This window comes from Macaca thibetana, chromosome 13, assembly GCF_024542745.1.
Source record: "Macaca thibetana thibetana isolate TM-01 chromosome 13, ASM2454274v1, whole genome shotgun sequence".
Lineage (NCBI taxonomy): Eukaryota > Metazoa > Chordata > Mammalia > Primates > Cercopithecidae > Macaca > Macaca thibetana.
This window is the reverse complement of record NC_065590.1, coordinates 64,548,208-64,560,486: the sequence shown is the minus strand read 5'-3', so window position 1 is coordinate 64,560,486 and position 12,279 is coordinate 64,548,208. Positions and strand designations below refer to the sequence as shown.

General features: G+C 46.9%; 2 protein-coding genes across 15 annotated transcripts in view; one reads left to right on the top strand and one right to left on the bottom strand.

Moving 5' to 3' along the window:
• The window catches only part of LOC126934205 (cytochrome c oxidase subunit 7A-related protein, mitochondrial), a 723,522-nt gene that overhangs the window by 238,031 nt on the left and 473,212 nt on the right, over positions 1-12,279 (bottom strand). The gene's annotated exons all lie outside the window — the stretch shown is intronic.
• MTA3 (metastasis associated 1 family member 3) overlaps positions 1-12,279 on the top strand; it is a 255,898-nt gene that overhangs the window by 67,867 nt on the left and 175,752 nt on the right. For 4 of the 10 annotated variants that reach the window (XM_050754798.1, XM_050754792.1, XM_050754791.1 and 1 more), the window contains exons 1-3: positions 1,094-1,362; positions 3,027-3,094; positions 11,876-11,969. In XM_050754798.1, the coding sequence (XP_050610755.1) occupies positions 1,335-1,362; positions 3,027-3,094; positions 11,876-11,969 (190 nt within the window). In that variant the 5' untranslated portion in view covers positions 1,094-1,334. Of the gene's footprint in view, positions 1-1,093; positions 1,363-1,894; positions 2,016-3,026; positions 3,095-11,875; positions 11,970-12,279 lie in introns of those variants that run through there. The other 6 variants (XM_050754797.1, XM_050754796.1, XM_050754790.1 and 3 more) reach the window with 3 other exon arrangements.

Here is a 12,279-nt window from a genome sequence, read left to right as displayed (position 1 = left end):
TCTTTTCTGGGGGCACCTCTTAGCCCCGCACAGATGTCAAACCCAGAGTCGACAGCACACAGCTGTGTATCACCAGACATTCCAAACAAGCCACCACACCAAGAAATCCTCTTCGTGTTTATTATGCACCAATGTCTGGGAGTACTTTGGAATGGACTGGCTTCTCTAAAGAAAGTTATTTGTGTTCGTTTGGGGGATAGCCAGCTAAGATTCAACGTTGTTGTTTTTTTTTTGTTTTGTTTCTGTGAGAGTAGGAAGGCCGTGAAAACAGAGGTTGTTTAGAGAATTGGCTTGGGACAATAATCATTTAGAAGCTTTAGGCACATAACCAGCTAAGTGTCCATCCATATCAAGCTGATTGAACAGAATCTCCTCTTTTTGGGGGTGGTGATTGTGAACTGTAGGGCCTTGTTCCCCCATGGACAAAGGAAGCCCCCCACTCCTAAAGGTCCCAGCAGAACAGGCCCTGCATATATAGGGCCTGTCTAGAGCCAGGGCCTCCATCTGGGTGTTGGAGAGTTGGTTCTGCTCAGCCCAGTTTTGGGGTGAACGATGATGCAGTTAGGGTAGCCTAGGAAGGGAGTTTTTCAACCTCTGTCCCCAGCTGGGTCTCTGGCGAGGCGGGAAGCACCCAGGGTCTTCCTGGCCCTAGAGCCTGCAGGCTCCAGGCCGGCCCCTTGGATCTCACCACGAGGAAGGCACCCTGCTGCCTGTACTTATTTGCGTCCAAGAGTTTGCATTGAGATTGGCGCTCGCCTACCAGGTCAGCCCCAGGGGGGGTCCCCAGGGACAGAGGTAGGAAAGGAGGACCTGTCTCGGGGTGGACAGGTGACGGGGTACACTGGGTGGGGCAAGAGGTGCTGGGGAGAGGCTGAGCCCCAGCCCCCACTCTAATTCTCTAACTGCCCCTGGTCCGCATTTGAGCGCAGGCCTCTGCCTCGGCCAGGACCCTGGCTCCAGGGCCCTCCACTTCCAGCGAGGCCCCCCACCCTCCCTCCCACTCTCCTTCCCCTCCCCCTCCCCCTCCCCCCCCCAATTCCCGCTGGTCCCGCAGCGCTCGGGCCTCCCCGGGCCTCCCCCGGCCCGGCCCACTAGGCTTCGCTAGCCTGGCGCTGGGGGCGGGCACCAGCCCCCACCCCTCGGCGTCCCCTCCCCTTCACTTCCCCCTCCCCCTGTCCCCTCCCTTCCCTCCCTTCCCCCCCGTGGCGAGGCAGCAGCGGAGGCGGCGGCGGCAGCGGCGGTCGAGGCTGAGGCTGAGGAGGCGGCGGCGGCGGCGGCGGCGGCGGCGGCGGCGGGCGGGGCTCGGCTCGGGCTCCGCGGGCGGGCGGGCGGACATGGCGGCCAACATGTACCGGGTCGGAGGTAGGCAGGCTCAGCCCGACCCGGCCCGTGTGGGAGCGGGCTCCGGGACCGGGGGGCCGGGGCGAGCGCACGCCAACTGCCGGGAGCCACTGGCGCCGGGGCTGAGGTCGCAGGGGGCGGGGGCGCCGGGGCCCGCAGAGGGGCCAGGACTCCCCACCCCCACCCCACCCCTCCCCTCCCCCCACGGGGGCTCGAGAGGGGCCGGGGCCACCTTCACCCTCGCACCCCGCCAGGTGTTTAGGGCCAGGCCTCTACTTGGGGGTACGAATTACCAGACACCTCCCTCCACGAAACCCTCATGGTGGTGGGGCCCGTCGAGCCCCCTGAGAAGGTGGCCTTCTCGCGTGGCTTCTAGGCGCTGGAGAGGATGAGGGGACATCCCCTCCCCTGCTTCTTCCCCACTCAGTGGGAGCCTGGGGTGGGGGTGGGGGCGGTGGGGGCCCAGCCAGGGGCCCAGCTGGACAGGCCTGTTTGCGGGCCGGGGCCCTGCACCTCGCCTTCCTCGGCCCCCCTCCTTTCGTTTCTGGTCCAGCCCCCCACGAATGGGGCTTCGTGGGACCTGGGAACCTCAGCCGGAGGTGGGGAGTTGAGCTCTGCCTGGACGTTTGCTCTGCTGCCTGCCTCCTTCCCAGTCTGCGGAAGAGAGAAATAAGGTCAAACAAACTTTCTCCCTACTCACGACGCCCTCCTCCCTCTTTCCTGGTAAAATAATAATTCAGATAAGTGGCGTGTTTGTATGAGAGACTGGCTCTTCCTTCTCCGCTCATTAGCTGAGCTTCTGATGGATGGTGGTGGGAATGGCCTGGCTAAATGAGGCCACTTTGCAGAAGACAGCGGCGAAAGAGCCACTAAGATAGACAATAACAATGCAGCTGCCTTTGAGATAAACACACAGTGGGAAGTTTCCAGCGAGCGTATCAGATGAGAGGAAAAGCCACACTTGAAAAATGTTATCTTTTTAGTTGAAAGCCTGCAGCAATTTCTTAATCACAAGACATTAAATGGATCTGGATTAAATATGGTAAAAGGGTAAAAAAGATGGTGATATCACCCCCAGGGCACTTTGCCTCTTATAATTGATCCCCCTGACCCGCTTTTTTCCTCATCTTCCCAGGTAGAGCTGTGGAAAAGTTTGTTAGTGTTCTTCCTCTTACCTGTTCTGCTCATCTGATTTTTTTTTTTTTTTTTTTTTTTTTTTTAAGTAGCGATTGAAATGTAGGTTGGACTGTGAAGCCTTTCTCCATGCTCTGAATGTGTCTTAGGTCAATAGTTTTATGTGAGAAGTAGCCTCCAGGGCAAATTGTATTGGAGGAAAAAGATGTGGAAGTAGTTATAGTACAGAGGACACATGTTTAGTGTGCCCCGACTACCCAGTGATAAGAGGTGTCTTTTTTGTTTATTATTAAAGAAATGACATATTGGGACAGAAGTCTAGGAGAAACTGATGAAACATTAATTGAAATGAAAATGCCAAGAAAATAAAGGTCCGTGAATAGTAGGCACATGAGAGAATATATTAAGGCTGCATTATTATGTTTGCTTTTACCAGTGAATGAATTATGAGCTTAATTTCAAACGTGAATTGCCTAACATAAAAAGTCTTGAATTGACAAATCTGAACTTTCTGTTGAAAATATTAAGTTCTGTACTTCCTTTAATTACAGATTATGTGTACTTTGAGAATTCCTCCAGCAACCCATACCTAATAAGAAGGATAGAAGAACTCAACAAGGTATATACACTGAGTGTTCTTAATTTTAATTTAAAAAATATTTATTTTCCCTTAACGGGTAATTAGGTAAAGGGTGGCCTGGTGCAGAGGCTCATGCCTGCAATCCCAGTAAATTGGGAGGCCTGGTGGGTGGATAACTTGAGCCCAGGAGTTTGAGACCAGCCTGTGCAACATAGTGAGACCCCATCTCTATTTTTTTTTTTTTTTTTTTTTTTTTTTTTTTTTTTTTTTGAGACGGAGTCTCGCTCTGTCACCCAGGCTGGAGTGCAGTGGCCAGATCTCAGCTCACTGCAAGCTCCGCCTCCCGGGTTCACGCCCTTCTCCGGCCTCAGCCTCCCGAGTAGCTGGGACTACAGGCGCCCGCCACCTCGCCCGGCTAGTTTTTTGTATTTTTTAGTAGAGACGGGGTTTCACCGTGTTAGCCAGGGTGGTCTCGATCTCCTGACCTCGTGATCCGCCCGTCTCGGCCTCCCAAAGTGCTGGGATTACAGGCTTGAGCCACCGCGCCCGGCCTTTTTTTTTTTTTTTAATTAATATAAAAAATAAAAATAGGGCTGGGCACGGTGGCTCATGCCTGTAATCTCAGCACTTTGGGAGGCCGAGGTGGTAGGATCACCGGAGGTCAGGAGTTCGAGAACAGCCTGACCAACATGGAGAAACCCCGTCTCTGCTAAAAATACAAAAAAATTAGCCGGGCATGGTGGCACATGCCTATAATCCCAGCCACTTGGGAGGCTGAGGCAGGAGAATCGCTTGAACCCAGGAGGCGGAGGTTGTGGTAAGCCAAGATCGTACCATTGCACTCGAGCCTGGGCAACGAGTGAAATTCCATCTCAAAAAAAAGAAATAATAATAATAAATAAAAATGAATGTGGTAAAGGGCATAAGAGATGGTTTTACTTTCAGTCCCAGACTCTTTGAAAGTTGAGATTTTAGGCCGGGCATGGTGGCTAACGCCTGTAATCCCAGCAATTTGGGAGGCCAAGGCAGGTGGATCACTTGAGGTCAGGAGTTCAAGACCAGCCTGGCCAACATGGTGAAACCCCGTTTCTACCAAAAAAGTACAAAAAAATTAGCTAGGCATGGTAGCATGCTCCTGTAATCCCAGCTACTCAGGAGGCTGAGGCAGGAGAATCGCTTGGACCTGGGAGGCAGAGGTTGCAGTAAGCCGAGATCACCCCATTGCACTCCAGCCTGGGTGACAGAGCAAAACACTGTCTCCAAAAAAAAAAAAAAAAAAAGAAAGTTGAGATTTTAGAGAGTTATGCAGGATTCTGAATTCCGACTATTCTTTTGCTTTTTAGTTACTGAATATTTAAAAGTCTGCAGATATTTTCAAATTGCTTAGAGCCTCTGAAAGAGCAGTTCACTTATGTAACTCAGACCCTTTTTATGTTTAGAGTCATAATGTGTATTTTTCTCTTTTTAGTGAATTAATATTTTCCTCTTCCAGGTTGAGAAAGAGGAAGCCAGGGAACATAATATTGAAAGGAATTGGCTGGCGGGTGCAGTGGCTCACACCTGTAATCCCAGCCACTTTGAGAGGCCGAGGCGGGTGGATCACCTGAGGTTGGGAGTTCGAGACCAGCCTGACCAACTTGGAGAAACCCCATCTCTACTAAAAATACAAAATTAGCCTAGTGTGTTGGTGCCTGCCTGTAATCCCAGCTACTCGGGAGGCTGAGGCAGGAGAATTGCTTGAACCTGGGAGGTGTAGGTTGCGGTAGGCCAAGATCACACCATTGCCCTCCAGCCTGGGCAACAAGAGTGAAACTCCTTTAAAAAAAAAAAATTTGAAGGGAATTTGTAAAATTCTGGACTAGGCTAAATTGTCTGTGGTAGCTCACACCTGTAATCCCAACGTTTTGGAAAGCTGAGACCTCAGGATCCTTTGAGTCCAGGAGTTCAAGACTAGCCTGAGTAACACAGGGAAACCCTATCTCTACCAAAAAAAATAGCCGGGTATGATGGCACATGCCTGTAGTCCCAGTTACTTGGGAGGCTGAGGAAGATTGCTTGGGCCCAGGAGGTCAAGGCTGCAGTGAGCTGTGATTGCATCACTGCGTTCCAGCCTGGGTAACAGAGACTGTCTCAAAAAAAAGAATATGGTTTTGGTATAATAAATATAAAGTAGCTTTGTACCTTTGGCCCAGTTAAAATGTTTACATTAAGGTTTGTCTGTGATCGTAGATTATTAGGAAAACAGAAGCCTTATGATTGCAGGAGAAGAACCTTTTTTCGTTTTGTTTTGTTTTTTGAGATGGAGTTTTCACTCTTTTAGCCCAGATTGGAGTGCAGTGGCGCAATCTTAGCTCACTGCAACCTCTTCCTCTCAGGTTCAAACGATTCTCCTGTCTCAGCCTCCCAAGTAGCTGGGGTTACAGGCATGCACTAGCACGCCTGGCTATTTTTTGTGTGTGTGTTTATTAGAGACAGGGTTTTACTATGTTGGTTGGGCTTGCCTTGAACTCCTTACCTCAGGTAATCCACCCATCCCAGCCTCCCAAAGTGCTGGGATTACAGGTGTGAGCCACTGCGCCTGACCAGCGTTTATATAATGGAGGCACCAGAAAGCAGTCGTAAGCTACATGGACCATAGATTTTCTAATGATGCTTTGTTTTCCTTCAGACTGCTTTGAGGGTTGTATGGCTTATGAGACTTCATAGTGTTAAAATCTTTGAGTCTGTCTAGCTAATACCTTTCCCTCAAAATGCCATCTGGTTACTTGTTCAGTTTTGTCCTGGGAAGGCAAGCCTGACCTAGGACGTTCCTACTTTAAAGAGCCTTGAGACCTTGGTTTGTTTTGGGAATATCTCAGGGAATTTGCATTATTTTTATTTTATTCCAGAGACAGGGAGACAGGGTCTGACTCTGTCATCCAGGCTAGAGTTCAGTGGTATGATTATAACTCGCTGTAACCTTGAACTCCTGGACTCAAAGCAATCCTCCTGCCTCAGCCTCCCAAGTAGCTGAGTTTACAGGCATACTCCACCATGTCCGGCTAATTTTTAGCAGAGACGGGATTTCTCCATGTTGATCAGGCTGGTCTCTAACTCCTGACCTCAGGTGATCCACCGCCTTGGCCTCCCAAAGTGCTGGGATTACAGGCATGAGCTACCGTGCCCGGCTTCCTTTTCTCAAAACGACTGTGCTACTGCATTTGCCTGTGTTAGTTGTCACCCAGGCTGGAGTGCAGTAGCATAGATCCCGGCTTACTGCAACCTCCTCCTCCCGGGTTCAAGTGATCTCCCTCAGCCTCCCAAGTAGCTGGGATTACAGGCGCCCGCCACCAGGCCCAGCTAATTTTTTTGTGTTTTAGTGAAGACAGGGTTTCACCATGTTGGCCAAGCTGGTCTCGAACTCCTGACGTCAAGTGATCCACCCACCTTGGCCTCCCAAAGTGCTGGGATTACAGGTGTGAACCACCACACCCAGCCTAATTTTTAAATTTTTTGTAGAGATGGCGTCTCACTATGTTGCCCAGGCTAATCTAGAACTCCTGTCCTCAAGCAGACCCCCATCTTGGTCTCTGAAAGCACTGAGAGATTTTACATTAAAAAAAAAAAAATTTAGTCTTTGAGACCACCAAATGAAGAGAATGGCCTCAAGTTTAGATCAGTCTGTGGGTGGGAACTGTTGGCATGTGATTCTGATCTTTTATGTTCTTGATGTATAAGAATTGAGGCAACTCGGCCGGGCGCGGTGGCTCAATCCTGTAATCCCAGCACTTTGGGAGGCCGAGACGGGCGGATCATGAGGTCAGGAGATGGAGACCATCCTGGCTAACACGGTGAAACCCCGTCTCTACTAAAAATTACAAAAAACTAGCTGGGCGAGGTGGCGGGTGCCTGTAGTCCCAGCTACTCGGGAGGCTGAGGCAGGAGAATGGCGTGAACCCGGGAGGCGGAGCTTGCAGTGAGCCGAGATGTGGCCACTGCACTCCAGCCTGGGTGACAGAGCAAGACTCCGTCTCAAAAAAAAAAAAAAAAAAAAGAATTGAGGCAACTCCAAACTATTTACTGTATCAGTTTAATTAGAAAGTTAATTAGATTGAAATAGAAATCTTGACCTATGAGAGCCTGTATTCTTTGGCGGTCACTGCCCCTCTCTGACCTCCACTTTTGCTGAAAGCAGGTGGGAGCTCTGCCTTGCTTACTTGGCACAAAGTACAGTGGGCTCTTGGTTGTTTCTCCCTGCAACCACCTTAGGAGGACCATTTATTTGTATCCACCCTACCCCTCACCCCTTGCTCTTTTTTCCATATCATTTATCACCTCCAAATATACTTACTGTGTTTGTTTTCATTACCTGTCTTCCTAGAGTGTCAGCTATAGTGATCTTCTCTGTTTTGTCCAGTTATGCATTCTGAATGCCTTAGAATAGTTGTTGGCACATAGTTAAAGGCATTCACTAAATACTTGTTGAATTAATTTCTGAAATGTCTGATGTTAATGCTTATACATACATAGCTTTACTATTTACCAACTGCTTCAGTTCATTCATTTTACAAGTAATTTTGAGGACCTTCTACCAGCCAGGTACTTTTAGACAGTGAGAATGCAAGGATGATAAACAGGTCTAGTGCAGACAGACATCAACCATATAGTCCCACAAGTAAAAGTAAAATTGCAGCTGTGCTAAGTTTAGAAATGTCACAGCAGGCCGGGCGCGGTGGCTCAAGCCTGTAATCCCAGCACTTTGGGAGGCCGAGACCATCCTGGCTAACACGGTGAAACCCCGTCTCTACTAAAAAATACAAAAAACTAGCCGGGCGAGGTGGCGGGCGCCTGTAGTCCCAGCTACTCGGGAGGCTGAGGCAGGAGAATGGTCTAAACCCGGGAGGCGGAGCTTGCAGTGAACTGAGATCCAGCCACTGTACCCCAGCCTGGGCGACAGAGCAAGACTCTGTCTCAAAAAAAAAAAAAAAAAAAAAAAAAAAAAAAAAGAAATGTCACAGCATGGTGCCCTGGAAACCTAACCTGGGATTCACATTTGTTACCCTTTTGAGCCTCACATAACCTTACACCTTAAGGTACCTAGATCATGCGTTGTTGTCTTGAGGCACACAGTAGCTAAATGATTGGGTTGCACATCTAGGTGAACATGGATTATTTCACACTCCTTTATCGTTTCATTGCCATTTACTTCCAAAATGCCCCCGTCCTCCATTCTCATCTCCTCCCTCCCCCTACCTGTTGTCAGCACAGAGTCATCCATGTAATAGCGAGTCTCTGGGGCTGGGGGATGACTGTATTGTGAATCCATGTAATAGCGAGTCTCTGGGGCTGGGGGATGACTGTGTTGTGAGAGATGGGATTCTTTGTAATTTCACAAAATGGTAGTTTGAATGGCTAATTGAAATATTTACATAGGATCTTTATTTCTGAAGGGATGTGAAAAAGATATCTTATTTTAGGCAATTCATTAAGCAAATACTATTGAGTACCTGTTATGTACCAGCCACTATGCTAGGCTGAGAGACAGAACTGTGAACAGGATGGACATGGTCTCTACCCATACATGGTCTACATTCTCATGAGGGAGACACCCGGAAAGACAAGTTGACGGGCATAAAGAAAATAGTAATAGTAATGCATTGTGTTAACTTGCAAGAAGGCAAGTGCCTTGACATAGAGAATGACAGGTCATTTCCTTTAGGTAGGGTGGGAGAGGACATTGAAGTTGAGGCCTAAAGGATGAGGAAGAGGGAACCATGGCAAGAGAAGCCAAAGGAGTATTCTAGATAAAGGCCCTGGGAAGATCAGAGGTGAAATTGGCTAGGTACGGAAAGTTAAAACATGATGGGAAAATCCAAATAATGATTTAAAAATACTTGAAGACAGGCATGGTGGCTCAGGCCTGTAGTCCCAGCTGCTCAAGAGGCTGAGGCAGGAGGATTGCTTGAGACTGGGGGTTTGAGACCAGCCTGTGCAACATAACAAGACCCCCCATCTCTTAAAAAAACCAAAACAAGGCAGGATGCGGTGGCTCACGCCTGTAATCCCAGGACTTTTGGAGGCTGAGGTGGGTGGATCACCTGAGAGGAGTTTGAGACCAGCCTGGCCAATGTGGTGAAACCGTGTCTCTACTAGAAATACAAAATTAGCTGGGCATGGTGGCACATGCCTGTAATCCCAGCTACTTGGGAGGCTGAGGCAGGAGAATTGCTTGAACCCAAGAGGCGGAAGTTGCAGTGAGCTGAGATCGCGCCATTGCACTGCAGCCTGGGCAACAGAGTGAAACTCCCTCTCAACAAACAAAAAAACCAAAACAAAACCACCTCTGAACTGAAAATACTTACTCTGTTCTGATTGATAAGCTAGGAAAAAAAGGCTACTTGGGAGGCTGAGGCAGGAGGATCGCTTGAACCAGGGAGTTGGAAGTTGCAGTGAGCCGAGATCACGCCACTGCACTCCAGCCTGGCAACAGAACGAGACTCCATCTAAAAAAAAAAAATATATATATATATATATGTAAATGAACTCTTAATTGCTGTAATGCACTTAGCCTCAAACCTTGTACTTATTTCATTAAATGCCGTTAACAGTTGCAGACTGGCACTGGGCTGTAGACCCATGAGTAACAATGCTGCAGAAGAATGCTGGAGAGGGTGTGTTTGTAGAGGGGAAGAGGAATATGGTAGCCATAAGCTACCTAGTAGCCAAGTGAGTGCATGGTCAAGAAGAGACTATTTATGGCCGGGGCAGTGGCTCACGCCTGTAATCCCAGCACTTTAGGAGGCTGAGGCGAGTGGATCAGGAGGTCAGGAGATCAAGACCATCCTGGCTAACACAGTGAAACCTCGTCTCTACTAAAAATACAAAAAATTAGCTGGGCATGGTGGCGGGCGCCTATACTCCTAGCTACTCAGGAGACTGAGGCAGGAGAAGGGCGTGAACCCGGGAGGCGGAGCTGGCAGTGAGCCGAGATCGCGCCACTGCACTTCAGCCTGGGTGACAGAGCAAGACTCTGTCTCAAAAAAAAAAAAAAAAGAAGAGACTATTTATTTTGAACTATGCTCCCCGCCCCCTAAGCAAGTTTAAATAATAATTTAATTAGCTTTGTATAGCATCCCTATTGGAGGAACTCACTAGTGAGGCAGAAAAAAATATGCCTAGAAACTGTTGATTTGGATTTTTTATTTTATTTTTTTGAGGTGGAGTGTCACTCTGTCACCCATGCTGGAGTGCAATGGTGTGGTCTTGGCTCACTGCAACCTCCACTTCCCAGGTTCAAGCAATTCTTCTGCCTCAGCCTCCTGAGTAGCTGGGACTACAGGTGTGTGCCACCACACCTGGCTAATTTTTGTATTTTTAGTAGAGACGGGGTTTTACTATGTTGGCCAGGCTGGTCTAGAACTCCTGACCTCGTGATCCCCCTGCCTTGGCCTCCCAAAGTGTTGGGATTACAGGCGTAAACCACCGCGCCCAGCCTGGATTTTTAATATCTCAAGAAGAGACAAAAATCACATTGAAAATCCAAAGCAACAGTTTCAAGGCATATCTCAAAAAGACAAAATCTCAAGAAGACAGAAATGACTAAGAGCTTATATTTGAAGTCACTGATAGATTTTATTTTATTTACATGGAAATCCTGGCCTGTTCATTTAGCAGACTGCTGGATCATTATTTCTGGAGAATGTATTTGATCACAGTATTATGAAATATAGAAGCACTTTGGTTAGAAATTTAATATGATTTCAATTTTAAGGGGCACTGTTTCCACAGGACTATTTTTTAATCTAAAATACTGCTGCTGAACTTCATAAAATTGACACATTTACTGCAGAACTTATATATTCTTCTTTGTATTTGAGTATATCTGTAAGACCAGATAAATTTCTGAAAATTTGTTCTCACATTTATTTGAAAATGGAAATCACAATAGCATTTTATTATAATCTGTGTGTTTTTACAGGGAACTTTGTAATGAATGATTGACCTTCTTGAGAGCTCTCAGAATTCTAGAGAATAGGAGAGCAGGAGCCTGGGCCCCAGCTGCAGTAAATGACAGCATAACTGAATTTTTTTTGAAGCCATCATACTTTGGAAGAACCTAACTGAATATTGATTGCATTGTAGACTAGCCAAAAAGAAATGAGAGTTTCAGTGTTCATAACTCAAGGTTTTTAATATGTTTAGTTGTGGAGGTAAACTAAGTACTGCTTTAGAATATTGACTCTTAAGAGATTCGTAGACTTCCTTGGGCTAGAGAATGCCTTTCCAGGTCACCTGGTCTATTCGGTATTATGGCTGCTTCCCACCTGCAGAGCTTCACTGTCCATGGAACATGGGATACTTAGGGGAGGGCTTGGTGATTTTACACTTAGCTTGTGCTTTCTGGGAATGGGTTTGGACAAGGTATGTTTACATGACTGAAATAAATTATTTCCGTCAGTTGTGGCTTTAAAAACTGGGGGGATTAGTTTCTTTTTCTTTTTTTTTTTTTTTAAGGCTAGTTAATTGAAGCAGTGGGGGGGATTAGTTTCTTAAAGCTAATCAGTGTTAACTGTGTCTGGCTTTAATCATTAAAGGGTCTAATCAGTTTAGTTTAGTTAATGCCAGTATTATTATATGTTTGACATTCCAGTTGTGCTTGGAAGCAGAACAAATGTTGCTCATCCTTATTTGAATTTTTTAGCTCTGTGGTTATCCTGCAGTTGTAGTTGGCACCAGTATTAATGAGCATGATCATATAATTGTGCTGTATCTTGTTTTGTTTTATAAATTATTTGACTCTAATATTCAGTACAAATGACTTTTATTTTTCTTATCTCTTAGACTGCAAGTGGCAACGTGGAAGCAAAAGTAGTATGCTTTTATAGACGACGTGATATTTCCAACACACTTATAATGCTCGCAGATAAGCATGCTAGTAAGTTGTTTTTCTCTGATTAAAAAAATGTTTAAGTCTTGTGTTTTTCATAATGAGGTGCAGACATGCTTTTTCTTACCTGAAGCCTTTTGCTTGTCCATTTATCTTGTAGTTTTGATGGGAGTAAAATAAGTGATACTAACTGAAACCAAACACTGGTGTTTGGTTTTAGTGTATATGTGTGTGTGTGTGTGTGTGTGTGTGTGTGTGTGTGTGTATGTATATAACTTTTTTTTTTTTTTTTTTTTTTTTGGAGACAAAGTTTGCTTTGCCACCCAGGCTGGAGTGCAGTGGTGTGATCATGGCTCAC